General features: G+C 40.9%; 1 protein-coding gene and 1 long non-coding RNA gene across 3 annotated transcripts in view; one reads left to right on the plus strand and one right to left on the minus strand.

Annotated features, from left to right (window-relative positions):
- The window catches only part of LOC145260575 (battenin-like), a 141,221-nt gene that overhangs the window by 108,601 nt on the left and 11,861 nt on the right, over positions 1–20,759 (minus strand). The window contains exon 1 of one of the 2 annotated variants that reach the window (XM_080118853.1): positions 12,101–12,253. The exons of the other annotated variant lie outside the window; for it this stretch is intronic. Coding sequence (XP_079974979.1) covers positions 12,101–12,185 — 85 coding nt within the window. The 5' untranslated portion in view covers positions 12,186–12,253. Of the gene's footprint in view, positions 1–12,100; positions 12,254–20,759 lie in introns of those variants that run through there. 2 annotated transcript variants of the gene reach the window in all.
- The window catches only part of LOC145260577 (uncharacterized), a 64,647-nt gene that overhangs the window by 19,492 nt on the left and 24,396 nt on the right, over positions 1–20,759 (plus strand). The gene's annotated exons all lie outside the window — the stretch shown is intronic.

The following is a 20,759-nucleotide window of genomic DNA, read 5'->3' on the forward strand; positions in this document are numbered from 1 at the left end:
CACTCTGATGAGCTTTTTGTTTGGGTAGCGTTCTGTCTGCACCCCCACTTTGTCTGTCTTTCTCTGCTTTCCCCCCTCGCAGGGGGATTCAAGCTAATAATTTACAACCTCCCCGGGAGGGAGGGTCGGAAACACTTTCCCTCTTCCTTCCACTAACTTTCCACTTCCTCTCTCAGTTCTATCCCCCTTCTTGCCGCCTTTGGCGCCACTTCTTTTGGTACCAAAGTCGGCTCCCCACTTTGGACGCCGTCTCCATGTCACTCTTTTTCGTGATATTTCAAACAAGAGAAGAGAGTACGAAAATGGATACCTCCAGTCCGGAAACCACCACTATGGATACCGCCAGCCAGGGAGCTGCCACGGAAACAACTGCTCCCTCAGAGGACGACTCCCCATCAGGAGGAGCAAAAACACTAACGAACAACGGGGTGTACTGCCCGGACAATAAATTGATCTGAAGAGGAAAATGTACCAGCAGCTCCCCTTGAGGGAAAGTTCCTCCAAAGGGGAGAAAAAACAAAATCAGGCGGGGCATCTGACTTTGACCACAAAGAGGAAGAGGCCCTAGTCCGAAAGGACTAAAAAGGGGACAGTGCTTCCCAGGAAGGCTGCTCCTCCAAAAGGGGAGAAAATCAGACCTCAGAAACGAGGAAGGGACAGATGCCCTCAAAGACAATAAAAAAGACAACGCTCTCCAAGAGGCTGACTTCCCAAAAAGGGAAGCTGTTACCAAAAAACTTATTAACCAAGGAGAGTCGGTCCCAAAAGAGAGTGAAAAGGGGATGCCTTCCCAAAAAGCAACACTCCTACAAAAGGATACAATAAGGACTCTGGGGAGGCAGGAAGCACCGTCAAAAAACAGACAGGGGCGACCTCCATTAAAGAACACCAAAAACGATCTAACTCCACCAAAGACCCCACACCAACAAGAGGGTCTGCATGGAGGAAGACCGTAGAAAAACAAGTCCCCTCAAGAGTATAGAGATCTGTACTTGACCAAGTACAGGGGGCAGAAATAAAACCAATGCCAGGCGCGTGAGAGGCTATCAAGGGCAGAGTCCTGTCTCTTGTCACCTCCGACATACCAGAAAAACACCTCCTGGGGATGAAAAAGGAAGGCATGGTGGAACTCCTTCACAACTGAATATTCCTGTACTTGAGGAGCTTCGCCATGTGGGACATCCTCCTACCCACCAACGACGATGCAGAGAGACTCTCCCTCCAAGAAATGAAGCATGGGAGAATCAAACTGATGCCCGAATAATAAGGCTAGAGAAGGACAGGTACAGGTATTCAATGTACCTACCCAAATACCTGCAGAACTCCTGGGATCCCTCTTCAGCCAGTTCGGAGAGGTGGCACAGGTGATCCCGGTATGGTCAAAAATGGGTGTACACCTGGGCTGCTACACAGTAACAATGAGGTTGAAGAGGGAGGGATTTCTGGCGATATCAGCGCTACTGACCTTCAAGGACGCCAGCATGACAATGGCACTGGAGGGTCATCGTCCACACTGCTGGTTCTGGCAAAAGCAGGGTCACATGGCTAGGAGCTGCCTCAAAATGTCAACCCATACTACAGTGAGTCTCAACCCCTGATACAATACCAGTGCCAAAACAGGCTGTTACAACTCCTGCAACCGTGGCACCAACCCCAGCAACAAGGAAACCCAGAACCGTACAGGAGGCCAAGGGGGAGGAATGGACCATGGTAGCAGGGCGAAAACAGAAGCCCACAATCCCATTCGCCAAACTAACTGTAGCAACAACAGCAGCCGCAAAAGCAGCTGCAACAGCAGCAACAACAACAAAAACTGCTGCAGCAGCAGCAACGACAACAACAACAGTAAGAGCAGCAGCAAAAACAACTGCAGCAATGACACAAACAACAGGAACAGCAACTAGAGAAGCAGATACAACCAACGGTCCCCACACCAATTGAGACAGGGACCAAGCGAAGAAAAGACTGCTCCTCTGAGGATGGATCTGCCAGTGAGGAGAAAACCTCACCACTCCCTGGTTCATTAGAAAGAATGAAAAAGAAAAAGAAAAGAAAAGGGGAAGAAAGATAGCCCCTACTCCCTGTGAGCATACACCATCCCTAACAACATCACAACCCACCAACCCACTTTCACCCTCAAACCAGACACCGCACCAACACCAGACACCACACCAATGCAAATTGAGCCACCACCCCACAAAGAAAAGAATGAACCCGGGAGGGGAAGTGACTCTGCAGCTTCTCCTGCTCATGAACTTACTGCAACAGGGACCCTCCCCCTTTGAAACGTGGGAAAAACTGTGTTTTATAGACCCCTGGTGTGTGGCAACAGATCTACCACACCGGCAGAGGAAAAATTTTAAACCTCTGCTGGATTAGGGGAAAAATATGTTAATGTCCCCTCTAATTTCCCGGATACCCCACTGCTAACAACTTTTGTCAGGCTTCCAAAGGCCTGCAAGACCAACTTGTGTTCAATGATGGAGGCCGCTGAAGGGGCTGTTCCGGAATTGAACTCATAAGAAAAAACGACCCTTCCCTGGACGAATTATCAAAACAATGTAAGGGAAGGGTCCCAGTGTTGGTTCATCCATCACTTTATAGGACCCTTAAACTGACCTTTTTCTTTGAACATTGGCGGCATTGTGATGGAGAAGGTCAGGACATGAAAAACCTAACCACCTTGAGCATTGCATACAACGTCAGGTTTTTACTGCACTGAAGCAGGTCAGCTGTGACAGATCGCTAGGACTCGATGGTCTGCCATACGAACTGTATTTGAGGCTATTGTCCATGTTTCTACCTCTTCTAACGTATGTGTTCAATCATTGGACTGCTCAGGGATCCATCCTGGGGCAAGTCACCAAGGGAATGATCACATTGCTGAGGAAAGGTGACGAGCATGCTGGGGAAGAATTTGATGACTACAGGCCTATAACTCTGCTAAACACAGAGTTGAAGATTTTGGCCAAGATCTTGTCGAATCAGCTGCAGGTTGTTATCGGCGTCTTGATTGAACCGGAGCAGACCTATGCTGTGAAAGGGAGATCCATTGAGAACAACCTGCACCTGATCCGCACAATCCAAGAGGAGGGCATAGAAGATGACACAGAAGCTATGCTGATCAATTTAGATCAGTCCAAAGCTTTCGATAGGGTCGACCATTGCTTCCTGGCATCTATCTTAGAGGCCGGCGGTTTTAAACCGGACTTCTGCAAGTGGATCTTTGTGATGTATCAACAGCCCATGGCTGTCGTGCAAGTCAACGGAAAGTGTTTGAAACCCTTTGTTATCTCTCAGTCGGTTTATCAGGGTTGTCTGCTGTCGCCTCTGCTCTACATCCTGGCGTTGGAGCCTCTGCCCCGCAAGCTGAGGCAAATTCGAACCTGCACGGAATTGCTATACCTGGTAGTTCAACCGCTAAGGTATCCGCGTTCGCTGATAACGTTGCGGTCTTTGTGTCAAGCTTTTGAGACATTGAGATCATGTCAGAGGTGTTTACTCAGTACAAAAGAATTACAGGAGCCAAGATAAACCGCAGCAAGTCGGTTGGACTGTGGTTGGGCGCCTGGAGTTGCAATGCAAACCTCCCGGTTCCCTTCAGCTGGAAGGATGGCCTGGTTTGGATCTTCGGCGTGTGGTTCGGATTGGGTTTCCAGCTCAACAAAAATTGGTCAAAGGTGGAGGCTACAGTCAACTCATGGCTTCCTAGGAAACTTTCTGTAGAGCTGAGACGTGCGCCACGTATGTTTTTCCTCTCATCCTTTACCAATTGGCTGTACTTCCCCTGCCTGCACAACACCTAAAAGCTCTCATCGAACTCTTGAGACAGAGGAAGACATTGAGTGAGCAGACAGGTCTGTATTCAACGTCCGTCTGAGGGAGGCTTGAGAATGCTGGACTTGAAGTGTCATTGAAACGCTGAGAGGCTGAGCTTCCTGAGCCACTATATGCAAGACAATTAACCGTGGTACCCCGCGGTTACTGCTACCTTTCCCGACCTCGTTCTTGACCCCTCTGTCGAGAGCTGTTGCAGGCCATGGGGAGAATCTGCCTTCCTAAAAGAGTGCCGAGCCATGCTAAAACGACTACCAAGGTCCAGCAACCTTGTAACTGCTACCCATATGGAACTCCACAGGGATCTAGTGAGGGGGGGGGGCGATGACACGCGATGCACGCGTTTGGGTTGGCAGCAGAGTGAGATCCACTCCATGTGGAGTTGGGCGCCAGATTCGAGTCATCTGAACAATTTGGAGTTTTCTCTGACCTGGTGATTGACCCACAATGCACTTCCACTCAACAACATAATGCACTTCCACTTAACAACATACAATGCAGTTTCAGTCTTTTGGAGTTGCCTGCTTGTCTCCGTTGCAGAACAACGGCCATAGAAACGACTGATCACACTTTCTTCAATTGCCATGAACTCTACCGGTACTGGTCGTATGTCAGCAAAGTGACAGCTCGTATCGATCCCAAGCATCCTTGCCCAATTACTGTATCCAATGTCATTGACAATGTGAGGCCGCCATGGGACAGAGAAGACAAATGGTCTACATTACGATTCTGGCTGTTGTGAGAATGGTGATTTGGACGTCGAGTCTGCATGGTGGCCGGGGGGGTGTTGTCTTTTCTGATCAGCTGATCAACGGGTGAAGATCAGATGTGATAGAAGAAGGCTGCATCGTGCAGCATTTGACAGAAGATGGATACATGTAGTAAGTGTATATGAAAAGGAGCGAAATTTAAATATGTGGAACGCACAGTTTCATCAAGTGTAATTAATTTTTAGTCTCTGAGCTAGCCGCATGAATGCTCCATCCCTCCCCAACTAGGAAGTCTCCAAGATCCCCTACCTCTCCTATCTGCAATTTTTCTTTTCACCCCTCACTCTAAATTTCACCCATCTTGGAGAAAAAGAAATCAATCACTAACACCCTCCCACTCACTGTATTGAAATAATAACATTATTATTTAAAAAGGGAAGGTGTTTTTTACCTATTCTTTACTTCAACCTTACAATTGAATAAAAAAACATATCGTAAAACTTTAATTAAACCTGGAAATACGATTTAAAAAATAGCGCGGATCACTCTCTGCATTAGCACCAAAAGGAAATATTGTTCAGAAATTATTTATAAACAATTTTGGGTAACTTATGTAACTTGTTTTTCCTTCCTATTTGTGTTCAAAAATGCTTTATATCTAATATTTAAAAAGAAAATTTTAAGCATTGAATACAAACTTTTATTTCTATAAACATCAATCAAAAAAATAAGTTTAAACAAGACTGTAACAAATTTAAACAAAAAGTTGGGTACTCATGCACTTATTGATCCATGCTGAAATAATAACGTTATTACTTAAAAAGCCATTCTTAACATGGGGAGGGGAGGGAGGGTGTTTTGTACCTATTCTGTACTTTACCCTTACAATTGATATGATAAAACTTTAATTAAACTTGGAAATACGATTTAAAAAATAGCACGGATCAGTAAGTGCATTAGCATTAAAAGTTGAATACAAACATTAATTTCGGGTTTGTATTACTGTACACATAGATTCAAAAAAGTTGTCAAAAAAACAAATATATAACAATAAAATGTTATCAAAGGAAAGAAAAGTTAATTTTCTATCTAACTGGATATGTTTCTAGTGTTTTTATTTAACGTAACAGGTTTATTCATGTGGGGTATATATGAAAGGGAAAAAGAAAAGAGTCGTGAACATCTTTTAAAAAGTATTTCGTGTTTCTGATGTTCAGATCGTGCGGTGTGACATTGGTGGCGAGAGGCCAGGTGTGGTCGATTGGAAAAGAAGAGGGCAGAAACGTGTTGTTGTCGACAACAGCACGTTTCTGCCCTCTTCTTTTCCAATCGACCACTCCTGACTCACTCCTTCCCGCACCCCAGAACTGAATCCTGATTGTAACCTTAGAAGCTATTTCGGCCTGTCAAGCAGATTAACATGGCTAACTGGAGACTGAGCACTCAGATGTGGAGACCCTTCACTGGGGAGAGTGACCTAATTAATTGGTTGGAAAAATTAAAGATGGTGGCAAGGTTGCAAAAAATCAAAGACGTGGTCACCCTGCTGCCGCTATACTTGGAAGCCCTCACTATTTACCAGCAGATGCGTGATGAAGATAAGGGAGACCTTGCCTCAATGGAGCAAAGACTGAAATTGACTTTCGCCGAGAGTCCATTTGAAGCACTCGGTAAGCTTGCCAGTTTGAGGTGGACTGGTGAGTCTGTTGATGTCTTTGCTGCAGAGATCAGGAGACTGGCAGGATTGGCTGGTTACGTTACCTGGAGATGACGATAAAGCTGTACCTAGTGAATGGCTTCCCAGAAGAAATCTCTGCGAACATGCAGAGAATCACTGAGATCAATACGATGGAAGTGGATGATCTCTTGGTCCACACCAGAGTCCTAGTCAAGAATGTCAAGGGCCCAATCATGACTGCAACTGTGAGTAGAAATAAGTGCATGAAGCCCCACTTGAATGACGAAAGACAGGCGGTGAGGCGACAGGAGGGGAGACCTGCCATCAAGTGCTTCCGGTGCCAGGGTCCACACCTGCTCAAGGACTGCAAAGAGCCGAGACCGGGAATCACCTGCTACCGATGTGGGCGAGTGGGGTACATTAGCCGTTATTGCGTCGCTTCACGGGACCAGGGAAACAAGTGAAGGGGAACCATTGCGCCAGTGGTTCCTCCTTCTATGTGGAAATGACGCACAACGAAACGTTGCCTGAGTTACCGGTAGTAGTCAATGGTAAGAGAGCCATGCCCCTTGTTGACACAGGCTGCACCACGACGTTGGTAGCGAAGAATGTCACTAGATCATGAAGCGGAGCCAGGAGTATTAAGACCGTGGATGGCAGGAAGGTGAAATGCCTAGGAGAGACAATAGCGGAAGTACTGGTGCAAGATGTGCCCTATTGGACTGCGAGCCCTGGTGTTGGATCATCTGGTCGGTGATGCTGATGTGGTTTTAGGTGTAAGTGCGATCAACCAACTTGGGGGGGGGGGCTGCTACGTTGAGGGGGGGGGGCCAAGTAACTTTCAGATGCCTCGGCGCAGTAGGAATGGCAGGAGTGGAAGGTGATAGAAACATCAGAACACAAAAATCGGAGGCTTGCTGCATCGAGGACGAAGATTTCCTGGGGAGATTCGATGGTGAGAGGTGGAATGGAAATGAATCTCCGGGCCTCCGGAACTACGAAACAAAGTAAGCTGCTACAAGAAAACTGCGAGGAGAAATAAGAAAAGGATTTGAGGAAGAAGTGGAAAGGTGGATAGAAGAGGGAATTCTGAAACCGTGGACAGGGGAAGAAAAAGGAGTGCCACCATTATTGGCGGTTGTTCAACCCACTAAGAACAAAGTTAGACCAGTACTGGATTTCAGAGAATTAAACAGACACGTAGCCTGAGATACTGTCCTCGAGTGTCTAAGGTCTCTCTGTACAGGGGTTTGTCAGAACAACCTGGCATGAGGATACTTTTTCCATAGAATATTCTAAATCACATAGTATTCACTGCCCAAATAAGATCTCCTCACTATGGCTAACCCACATTAGCTTTTACGAGGAATGGTGAACCTTCTCCAAGTGATGTTACCTCAAGTAATAGCACGAAGCTGGATACTCCACCAGACTAGATAAATTCTTGTCCTGGAATCCAGTAAGACCAAGAGACCAACATGAAAGATATACTAAAACGTATGAAAATGGTTAATTGGGGAGAGGAAAATTATGTTGTCAATTTCTTTACTAACTCAGTGTTTGAGAGATAAAGAACTTAAATGGAACATTCGAATATCTATGTATCTCATATAGCGTTCAAGTGTTAGCCCCAGGTTGTGGGCCCCTTAATCTCTGAGAACTTCGACTGAAGTAAAATAAAACAGAAAAGGGATTGACATATGCAAACAGGTTATGAGGAAATGGAGGAGGATGGAGTGGGTCACTAAGATTGTCGACCTAAAGTTGGCTTATCTCCAGATCCATGTAGATGAAAAACTCTGGCAACATCAATTGGTCCGGTACAAGGGGAAGATGTATTGCCTGACGAGGTCAGGCTTTGGGCTGAGCTCAGCCCCCAAAATTATGACTGCCGTGCTGAAGATGGTGCTGAGTAAAGACTGTAGAGTGGACAAGGCCATTAGTTCGTACATTGACAACATTCTCGTGGAGGAAGCAGAGGTGACAGCAGAGAAAGTGAGAGGCCATGTCGAGAGGTATGGATTGATTACAAAACCAGCAGAGTCCCTGGATGGAGGAGCGGCCTTGGGGTTGAAACTATGCCAAGATGGCAAAGGGAGCCTTGTCTTTAGACAAGGGAATGCAATACCTGAAGTCAGAACCGACCTGACAAAATGAGAACTCTTCTCGGTCTGCGGGAGACTGGTGGGACACTATCCAATCGCCGGCTGGTTCAGGATAGCGTGCAGCTTTATTAAATGACAAACTGATGGCTGGGAGGGCTGTGTGACAAAAGAAGTCATGAACATGCTACAAGAAATCATCGCGAGAGTGATGAAAAAAGACCCATTGAAGGGGGAATGGTACATCAGCAGCGGAGACGTGGGGGGGTGATTTGATGCGATGCCAGTAGCCTGGCATTGGGCGTCGTATTAGAGATGGGAGGTGTAACTGTGGAAGATGCGGCGTGGCTAAGAAAGAAAAACGACTATTCCCATATCAACGTAGCTGAACTGGAGGCCACTATGAAAGGAATCAATCTGGCCCTGAAGTGGGGATTGAAAATAATTGAAATCAAATCCGATTCGGCAATGGTAGTTTCATGGATCAGGTCGGCAGTGACTGGCGATAAGTGAGTTAGGACCAGAGGTGCTGCAGAATGCTGATCAAGTGCAGGCTTGGAGCACTTGCAGATTTGATAGTGGAATTCCAGTTGAGGGTATCTGTAGTGCTGGTCCCATCGGAAAAGAACAAGGTGGATTCAATGACATGGGTAAAGAAGGCCTGGTTGCAAGAGGGAAAGGAGGTTTCCTCTGTATGCTGTGCAGGGGAAGAAGTTAAAAAGTTACACTTTGGTCGAGAACAGACATTATTCCTGGCAAGAGAGGTTTACCCGGAAACCACCGAGGAGGAGGTCAGGGAGGTAGTGGAGTACTGTCAGGAGTGCCAATCGATAGACCCCGGACCATCCAGATACAAAGCAGGAGAGTTACACATTGCGGAGGACTGGAAGCGATTAGCCATTGATGTGACCCATTATCGCCATAAGATGTATCTGTCGATGGTCGACTGTGGACTGGGGAAGTTTGCCATCTGGAGAGCGATCAGGGCAGAAGCTGCAGGGGTGATCAGAGGGGTCCTCGAAGAAATATTTTTGGAGAGAGGAACTGTTAATGGACAATGGCCCCGCTTTCCGATCAGAAGCCTTTAAACAGGTGTGTGATAGGTGGGGAGTAAGGCAATTTTTTAGGGCAGCATATCGGCCGAGTGGCAATGGGATAGTGGAGAGGAATCATCAGACCATCAAGGCTGCTGCGGAAAAAAGCAACATATCACCCATGGAGGCGGTGTTTTGGTACAACATCTCACCGAAAACCAGACAAGACGAGACAACTGTGCCTCATAGAGCCATCTTTGCATATAAGTGGCGGCATCCGTGCAACAAAATGGTAGGAATTGAGGGTGAAGAAGCTACCATTAAAGTGGGTGAGAGGTGTGGGTGAAGCCCCCAATGCAAAATGTACCATTCGCTGGGGGAGGGGAGTCATAACGGGAACGCAGTCGAAAAACAACGTGATGGTGAATGGCGTTCCCTGGCATATCCTAGACCTGCGTCGTGTACCCTGCCGGTGTACAGTGATGGCAGTGAAGAAGAGGAAGTCGAGATCTACCGAGAAGCTAACGATACACCCCAATTCGACAGCCCACATTGTGGTTCTTTACAACTGGACGAGAATGTCTGTAGTGAACCTAAAAACGTAAACCCCCAAGAAGTTGTCCCCCAGACGCCTCAACGTGAGAGGAGGAGGCCTGTTTGGATGAAGGATTATGAAGTGTCTTATTGATCTCGAAGATCAAGGGGGGGGGGCGTGTGTGGTATATGCGAAAGGGAAAAAGAAAAGAATCGTGAACATCTCTTGAAAAGTATTTCGTGTTGCTGACGTTCAGATTGTGTGGTGTGACATTGGTGGCGAGAGGCCAGGTGTGGTCAATTGGAAAAGAAGAGGGCAGAAACGTGCTGTTGTCGAGCGAGTGACTCACTCCTTCCAGAACCCCAGAACCGAATCCTGATTGTAACCTTAGAATTCAGCTTGAAAAACATACAGTGTTTACCGATGTATTGGAAAATTTAAAATGGCGTCTGACTCTCTCTTGAACACGGTAAGTTTGGGAAAAGGGGTTAAAAATAAAAAATATGCAAAATACTGTTAAAAACCCACCAAATATATGTCAGCCTATGTTACGATAACATATATTAAGCGAGTTTCTAACAGTATTTTGTCTAGTTTTTTATTCATAACTCCTTTTCCCAAACTTACCGTGTCAAGGAAAGAGTCGGGCGCCATTTAAAATTTTCCAATACATCGGTAAACACTGTATGTTTTTCGAGCTGAATAAACATGTTACATTAAATAAAAACACTAGAAAATTATCTCCTTAGGTAGAAAAGTAATTTATCTTGCCTTTGATAACATTTATTTGTTATATATTTGTTTTTTTGACAACATTTATGGTAGCACATCTAAGACAGTAAACAACCAAGTTCTCTCCGATTCTCTCTCCTCTGATCTTGAGCACGTAGTACAATGGGGAAAGGAGTGGCTGGTTACTTTTAATGCATCTAAAACCAAGCTTCTCTCTTTACATCATCAACATTCTGATCCACATCTGGCATCAATTGAAATGAATGGCTCTCGTCTTCAGGAGGCCTCAAGTTTTGACAAGCTTCTTGGCTTGACCATTACTCCTGATTTTAAATGGAACACGTACATCAAATCTGTTGCCAAGGCCGCTGGAAAAATGGTGGGATCTTTCTATAGATCCAGTAGATATCTCACTGCTGATGCAATTCTCTATCTATATAAGAGCCAGGTATGTCCAAGGATGGAATACTGTTGCCACATCTGGACAGGAGCTGCTAGAAAGGACTTGTCCTGCCTTGATAGAGTTCAAAATAGACTTCGTACCCTCGTAGGAGATGTCCTTTTCTCTTCACTGCAACCTCTATCTCACAGAAGAAATGTTGCCAGTTTGTCTCTGTTGTATCGTTACTTTCATGGAAAGTGTTCGATTGAGCTTAAGTCTATGGTCCCCCCCTCGCCAAACTTTCACAAGAAACACTCGTCTAGCTGAAAACACTATCAATAATTCCCCCCACTCTTTATCTGTGCCTAAACCTAAACGTAGATTAACTGCACGCCTGTGGAATTGTCTTCCGTTTTCCTGCTTTCCGGCTTACTACAATATGGTTGTGTTCAAGTCTAACGTAAATAAGTTCTTGATGAGCCGTTCCATATAAGTTATCAAATTTACCGAATTTTCATTACTAATGATTACTATATTGTCCAATTTCTACTGTACACTCTTTAACCCTTATCCCTGAGTGGCCTCTTGGCCTTGATAATGTGGTGATGCCTGTGTAAAAAAAAAAAAAAAACTATTTCGAATCTATGTGTACAGTAGTACAGTACAATACAGTAATAACAATCTATAAAAATAAAAAAGTTTAAACAGGATAGAACAGTTTAATACAACAAATAAGACGTCCAAGAATGTTATCATTTTCATACATATTTCACTAATAAAAACTCAATTACATGAGATTGGAACAGATCGTTTGAGGTTCCATATATTTTATTATCTTGTTTCGACTTTTCTTTGCTGGAATTTGAACCGACGCTAATTTAGGACAGAGTTATCTGACTTTAATTCAATTGAAAAAAAAAAACAAAAAAAACTCCGGAAACTTGTGAAAATTCTTAAAACCACAATTGACATTTCTAAAATTTCGGAAATATGACAAGTAAAGTTAGTAAATTGAAATAAAATTCATCTAATTTCCACTTAATACATTTTTAAACATATAAATCATCTTTTAAAAATAATTTAAACTCACCCTCCATTGTATGTATACATGAATCACGAGAAAGTTGTAAGAAAGCGGGTTTGTTTTGAATTCGCCCTCTCTGCGTGAGGTCCATTATCGGTGTTATTTGAAATGTGTGCCATCTGTTAATTTGTTCCGGTTCTATCCAGTTTGATTGAGTTGAAATGTTAGGTCGAGCATTATTTGAAATGTGATAAACATGTGATTGAGTTTGCGATGCAATGCACTGTGTAGTGCATCGATTTCTGGAGTTGTTTTAAATAAATAAATAAGATAAAATAAAACAGCTGGCGTATTACAACACTTCTAAAACGTGTTGTTGAATTTATCAACTAGCAGCCAGGCCGGCCGTAAAATACGCTTAAACATGATATTTTAATTCATGCAGATTTTGTATTTATTATTATACAGCCAATTTTTTTTTATTGATTATTATAGTTTACCCATTATATAGTAGTGATTTCAAAAGTAAATAAAAATAAATAAATAAATTTTTGTGAAATGTTAAACGGTATTCTACTCGGCAAATGTCGGCATTTTACTTATGGAAAAGCAGAAAGCACTTTTTAAAATACACAAGTTCTATAATTGAATACCCCCCCCAAAGAATGAAAAACATAAAAATATGTTTGGTGCTTATATTTTTGTAAACCGCTTGTGAAAACTTTATTTGTTTAGATCAATTAAAAAGCATTAAAAACTATGTAAGACAAAAAATAAAAATTAACCACCTATTTTTTTTTATTTTTGAAAATTTTCTTATTTTAAATGGCCACTTAAAGATTTCTCTGCGATATTATAAGACACTTCACTACGTCAGTCAATGGAATAATATCGTAGTAATCGTTAGTAGTGGAAATTTGTTAACATATTTCCTAATTTTCTGTAAAACGCTACCGGAAGCGGTGACAAGGCAAATCAGTTCCTCCACTTTTATTTCTATGTTTCTTGTATTTCTAATGTGTAGCGATTTACTGAAATAAAACATAAGAAAAGGACATTATTGAAAAGTATACAATAGCAACTGACAAAAATTTACGGATAAAAATTAACACAATTAGTCTTTATTTACCCTTTTAATAATAAAAGTTTTTATTTTATTTGAAATTTTAGAAGTAATATATGTTTATGAATGTTTTTAATGTTAAAGATAAAAGTTTTTATTTGAACTTATATAATAGATATATATTTATGAATGTATATAAATAAAATTCTTGAAATCAAAATAACAAAGTTTCAAACATCATAAAAAACGTCTCCAACTGATTTGCTTTGTTACTGCTTCCAGTAGCGCTCTGCAGAAAATTAGGAAGTACGTTAGCTGACTAAAACTACACGCTGTGTTTGGGTTTTTATAGTACAGTGAAGATATGCAAATGAATATTTTTGTGATGTAATTGGTTTAAAGGAATTGTTGATTTGATTTTTTGTCCAATTGAGAGTCGGTACATAAAAATAACATTCACTGCTGTTGTTTGCAATATAAGTTCAGCATAAATTAATCTTTTGGGTTGATATTTCCCAGGACTGATTCCACTTAACCACTCTGTAAAGAAAATGTTATTTGAATTTTTAAAAAATCGGTAAAGCTTTAGCTCTGTTGTGTTCAATATTAATATGTCCTCCCACCCACCCACCCACCCACTAAGAAAGATTTACCTTTTTATGTGATTACTTGTAAACAACCTAAAAAAAGTTGGCAGTAAAAAGAAATTAAAAATATATATATCTTACACTTTAGAGTGGGAGATTATTTTCACATAAATTGAACATAAAATGATTATCCGTTCTGGGTCACCAGGTGATAATGATCACTCACCTCTGAACAGGATAGCGTTTTTAAGGATATATAACTAAATATTTTTTTTAAGAAAAATGGCAACTCGTTAATCCAGCATCGACCATAAAAAAGCATGGCTCTTAAAAGCAATCTTGCTATGCAATAGCTTGCGCATGAATAGATGAGCTGACCTATATGATTTTGTGTTGGATAGGCAGTAATTCTTGTGGGTGTCGGGTGGGGTAGGGGAGTAAAGGCATGTCCACTATTAATTTGTAATAATGGGTTCGTAAAAAAAAAGAGAGAAAATGTAATTATTTTATTTATAATATGTTTTAATGTATATTTATGGAAAAAAGCCCCCCCCCCACCTCTGAAACACACACAAAATTAATCTTCAAGAAATTAAGGAAATGACCAAGATAAAAAAAAAACAGGCATTGGTTACATGTCCTTAAAACACTATTTTGTCTGGAAGTGGGTGATCATTTTACATTAAATTTATATGCGGAAGTGATCCTTTACCGTAAACTCCAAAAAATGTTTATTGTTTGTTTTAATTCTTTATTTTTTTGTTAACTTTTTCATACTGTTACATGCAAGTTTTTAGTTAAAAAAAAGTAGAATTTCATTTTTTAGATAGGGGAAAGGGATGAACTAACATAAAATGTATGGCTCTAATAATGTCTAAAAATCTCCAGATTACTACATCAATTAAACACCAAATACTCCGCTTATAAGAATTGGGAAAACTTCTATTTTTAGAGGAGTGTTCAGTTTTCTATATATGTTTAATGTAGAATGCTCACCACTCATCCCCTCCCTTGAAACTAAAAAAAAAAAAAAAAAAAAAAAAAAAAAAATCATGTGACCATTATACAGAGAAAATTAAATCAAGCACTAAAAGTAATTGTTTTGAAAAGTTAACAAGAATTAAAACAATATATATTTATTTATTACAAAATGTAAATATGCTGGTCCAGTTGACATAATATTATGTAAACAAAATTTCTTAAAATAACAAACTTTCTGTAACAAATTGGCAAGGTAGCACAACTCCAGGGCTGCTACAGCCAACAAGTCTAGACCAGGAGTCTCCAAAGTTTTTAAACAGGGAGGGATGGCATATTGTTTACTTTTTACAGCTATGGGAGGAAAAAAAATGACTAAGAAACAATGAATGAATAACTATAAAATATTTATTTCCAAAGTCTGAATCAGTGTAGAATTTTCTGTTAAGAAATTAACATTCGAAAATCCTCTCAACTCTGTCATTATTCGTTAGTATAAACTTTAGAAACACGAGATTGGTGCATTTTTGACACAATCCTATTCAACTGCGGTTTAAAGTGAATGGTTCAAATAATAAGCAAAGCATTCAAATGTTTATCAGACAATTGCGATCTGTAGTGTGATTTTGTGTGATTTCAATTTTGAAAAAGTTTTCTTGTACGTAAATGCCAAAAGCTGGAATTAATTCATGAGCAAACTTTTTGAGATAGACATATTCCTAAGATTGAAGATTTTTATAAAATTCGATTAAATTTCCTACCTTACATTTGTCTTTCATGATGTCATTTGATTGCAAATAAATAATTTCCATTTGTGATTCAGGAAGCGAAGTTGAAAAGATTTTCTAATGTTCTTAATTTAATAGAACATGCATCAAGATCAGAGAAACGTTCAATTTAGAAATGACATTTTAAGAAAACAACTTGGGAAAGGAATTGCAGTTTCTTGGCTATATTTGTCACAGTGTGAAAAGGGAACAAAGGAGCTTCTTGTTAGCTGAGTATTAAATAATGATAACTTCTGACCAAACGCTTTCACCTTCGAGTATAAATCATAAATGAATGAAGTTTTACCCTGCATGCACAGATTAAAATCATTGAGGTGCATGGTTAAGTCCATTGTAAACGCTACTTTCTAGAGTCATTCAGTCTGTTCGTAAAAGTAGTGGATGATTCTCATCCAAGAATAATTCCATCACAGATCGAAGGTAAAAAAAACTTTTCCACAACTCATCCATCTCACTGAAAGTAGATCTGGAAATTCAACATCCATTTCCAGGTATAAGTCACGAAATTGGTGATGATTGAGTCTATGAGATCGGATGTCGTTAACAATGAAAACAACAGGCTCTAGAACAGATGACAGGTTTGAATGCTTTGCACAAAGTGCTTGTTAACAAATGATGCAGTGTAATATAAGGGGTTTCAGACCATCAGCATCTTCAACAGCTTGGTTAATGTGCCCTACTAAGTCTTTTCCTTTTCCACACTTATTTCTGTGACCATCGGTTGTACTCAACCAATGACTTTTCTACTTCTGTGAAAAATATCCAGTGTTGTTGTTTGTCCATGCATGCTGTGATAGGGCCACTCTTAAGCCATGGTAGGGAACCCATCTAGTGATGGCGTCACAATAAAAAATACCCTTGATAGCCCTAGCGAAGCATCAAGTATTCAGCTATGGATAAGATTTGAATTACACTGTGAGTTCAATCTCGGCTGTGGCCGCATGTTACGTTTTTTATTTTATGTGCAGAGATGTTAGTTCCTTGTTCATCTCAAACTTGGCATTTATACATTGGTTGATTCATCAAGTGCAACAGCAAAGTTTTCAAATACCCTTGCTTTATCTTTCAACTGTGATACAATATTTTCTCCAAGATTTTCTACCTATAAGCAACAGTATTTGCAGAAAGACTTACTACCGAGAATGCATTGACATATTTCCTTTGCAACCTTTGTTAGACATTTTTTAATAAATTTGCCATCTGTAAATGGCTTACATTTCTTAGCCAACATGCTCACCATAGGAAAACTTGCTAATGTTGCTTTCTCATTCTCTGCAATTTTCTTTTTAAAAATAGACTACATTTACAATTTTTTTTAAATGTTTAAAATTTCTTTGTTCGTCCAGTGAACTGCGAGTAATGTGATGAATGCTTTGTTTCATAATGTCACTGCATACTCTTTAAATACTGCAATAATGTCATTACATATAAAATATGATGCCTTATCATTTGACGCTTATTCAATAACAAAATAGTCTACATTCCACTGTTCCTTAAAACTCCGACACTCACAGGCAATTTTCCTTTTTCTTTTTTGAATTCACATTGCATGGAAATGTCCAGAGGGTATTTAACAGTCCTACAGTTCTTATATTAAAAATGTTAACTCTGATTTTATTTTAAAAGCAGAAAGCTAGTAAGCATAAAACTTTCCCTATAATTATACTTGGGTAATATCCAATATAAATAGCCATGTTGGCAAGATTAAAATTATCATCAAAATAGAATTTAAAGCACATATTACTTGGCAGATTTTAGTACAATGTGTTATGACCGACTTATGGGAAGAGACTTCCTCTGGTGAAGCACAAGTGAACCACACAATTTTAGATTCCTGTCAATGACAAAAACTGAGCATAAATGATGCTCATTATGTTGCTAGGCCGAAGATCTAAAAATAACTGGCATAATCTTGAATTTGTTTTGCCGTATTCAATCGATGAAATTCGGCATGTGACTTCTGAATGTGCCAAAATAAAATCACAATTCCTTAATTCCTCTAATCATATTCTTATTCATTCTTTCTGTTGATTACAAAGGACTTCTTCCGATATCCCCATCAGATTGCCGTTATATACTTACTGTTGTCGACGAATATAGTCAATTTCCTTTTGCGTTCCCTTGTCATGATTGCTCTTCTCAAACCGTGATACAGTGCCTAATGACCATTTTCTCTCTTTGGATTTTCCTGATTTATCCATTCTGATCAGGAAACTTCGTTTATGTTGGGAGAATTCAAACAATTTGTGCTACGATTTGGGATTGGGTCCAGTAGGAGTTTGGTTTTAGATGCATTAAAAGTAACCAGCCACCTCCTCCCCCACTGTACCACGTGCTCAAGATCAGAGGAGAGAGAATCAGAGAGAACTTTGTCATTTACTGCCTTTGATGTGTTGCCATAGATGGTCGTGCCATCAGCATAGATGTCAATGAATGATTTAAGTATGTGTTTTGAAAGATCATTGATGTATATCAGGAAGAGAGTTGGACCCAGGATGGACCCCTGAGGAACTCCAGCATTAATATTGATAGCCTCTGATTTCTGCCCATCAACTACTACTCTTATGAGCCTATTGGAGAGAAATGATTTTATGATCGAGAAAACATTTCCAGTTATATCTGCACTTCTCTTTAAGGCAACACTTCAAGAGTTTTGTAAGTATGGGGGCAAGTTCTAGTTTAAGCTTTTTCAGCACAATGATTGGAATGCGATCAGGGCCAGTTGCTTTACTGGAATCAAGGTTCTTGATTAGCTTGGTGACATCACGCACAGATATTTGTATGTTGCAGAGCGTGTTGTCTGTTATAGGAGGAAATACGGGGAGTTGATGGCCTTCATCGCATAAGGTAGATTTAGCTGCAAATGATGGTTGGGATAGAATGCATGCTTCTGTTCAGGATCCTGTTTGCTACTTGCCAAAACTGGTGGGAACCAAGCTGCTGCTCAGCTACTTTGGATTTAACGGACTGAGCATATAGCTCTCTTGCATTTTTTATTACTCTTTTGCAGTTGTTGCTGGCAGTCCTGAAGGCAGCTTTAGTCTCAGTAAATCTATTACGTTGGTAGCTATGGAAAAAGTGATTTCTGTGCGCGATGGCAGCAGCACATTCTGGGAAGAACCATGGCTGGCTGTTAGGTTTTTGTTGGAATTTTTTGGATGGTATGAATCGGTCTATGCCTACAATTAGCCATTCGGTCAGGTCTGATACTATGGAGGACACACCTTTTTTAAACATGGAATGCAGTGGTAGATCAGATATAAGTATATGGAAGTTATCCCAGTCAGCGGTAGAGTATCGATATACAGTACGGTGGAGAGGTACATCTCCAGACTTATTGCATTTCGTTTTTATCTTAACTGATACAACCGCATGGTCGGAAGATCCCAGAGGAGACAGAACGGAACTTGAACATAGCTCAGGGGAAGTTGTGAGAAAAGAAGGCTAGCATACTGACCGGAAGTATCGGCCACTCGGGTGGGTTCGTGGACAATCTGGGTGAGGTCATAGGCAATGGCAAAATCATGACAGAACCTCCCCTCATCATTTGTCTTGTTAGAGTGGGTCAGCCATTCCGCATTGTGGACATTGAAGTCACCACAAATGTGGATGTTAGCTGAAGGGTGAGCAGATAGGATGTGGTCAATTTTTTCAGATATGCTCTTAAGGATAGTAAATCCGCTGTTGTGGGGGCGATAGAGAGCGAATATAAATGCAGTGGTGTAAGGAAGTGCAACCCGGAAGCACATATAAGGTAAATTAGTGTCTTCTCATCTTTAATGTAGGCACATATTCCATGTCCATGGCGATCTTGGGGTCAGATTTAGATGTTAAGTTAGAGTATCCTTTAATTATGAATTCGTCAAGGGAAGCGGTCGGCCTAATGCCAGTTTCACTTAGGAAGAATATGTCTGGTTTTGTTTCCTGTAATTGGGTTTCAACCTCTGGAAGGTTGGAACGGAGACTTGTGATGTTGGAGAAGGAGACATGGTAGTAGGGGTCTACGTTGGAGGATGGGGTTCTAGGTTTACACGTGTTATTTTTCTGGAGGTATTTCATGTTGAGGATTGGGATTTGTGGAACAGGTCGACAGACTTCGATAGAGCAGGGCAGAGAGGGAAAGTAAGAGAGAAAAAGAGGGGAAGATTTTTTTCTTTTTTTTGTAGCCATGATAAGGTAAAGCCGTATCAATTACCCACTAGTATGGCATCGAGAGGCCCCACTCGAAACTACTGCATGGTCCAGAGTCCATTCACCAAATGGCAATACAGCAGCCCCAGTATTTTGCACCTGCTGATAGGACGGCCTCCTTAGTGGTTAATCCAAGGTTCGGGTCCCTGACTATCAGGCGAATAACGTCAGCCCAGATGAAACGTTTACCTCCAGCATCCTTACTAGTGATATGGCCACAAGGATAGACATAGAAACAGAAAATTTCCGACATCTCAGGCTACTGTTCACGAAGTACTGTAGTCCTGGACAGCAGCTTTTTCTTCACCCTTTGTCAGAAATATCACTCATTGGAAATGAGGACTGAGGGACAAATAAGAGGAACCGAGAGTAACAAGAACTGCCGATAACACATCCACAATGCGTTGTCTACTCTCCATTTAACAAAAAACAAAACAAAAAACAGGGGGGGGGCGTGTAAGGACTTATTAATATTTACTTAGTATAAGTCCGTCGCTTTAATTTGAAATTTAAGATATTTTAAGATAAATTCTCCTCCCATAATTACGAATGAAAAAATGGAATAGATATAGGTTACTGTAATTTCCATTTAAGAGTGTTCATTTTTTCTTCTTCCTAAAAGACACTTCAAACAAAGAAATTATGACAATTTAGCACTGAAATAATTTTAAAGATACCGGTCCGGAGTTTCCACGTGTTCAGATATTCATTAAACTGATTTCTTCTTTGCCAAAAAGGCATCTCTATAACGTTGGAAAGTTTTTCATTCACTGAGACTTGTCATTTGAGTTTCGCTGCGATGGCAGAAGTGGTGGAGAATGAGTTATGGTGGGAGGGATCTTTTCGTTTATATTTATAGAGAGAGTAAAGCATTAATCCTAAAAAAAAAATTTTTTCTCGGGGGGGGGGGGATATTCTAGACAATTATGTTGACAAGCTCACCAAAGTTAAACAACACTAAGCTTGGTCAGTATCAGATGGATGCTAAATGTAGGGGGACGTCTACGTCTCCCGGCAAGAACTGCACAAACCTAATGATTAGAGATTGCTTGTGAATTTAATATTCCTTAGACACTTGCTCTCTCTAAGGAAGTTGGTTCAACCCACCTAGAACAAAT

This window comes from Euprymna scolopes, chromosome 36 (genome assembly GCF_053919585.1).
Source record: "Euprymna scolopes isolate OS-2025 chromosome 36, ASM5391958v1, whole genome shotgun sequence".
In the NCBI taxonomy this organism is placed as follows: Eukaryota; Metazoa; Mollusca; class Cephalopoda; order Sepiida; family Sepiolidae; genus Euprymna; species Euprymna scolopes.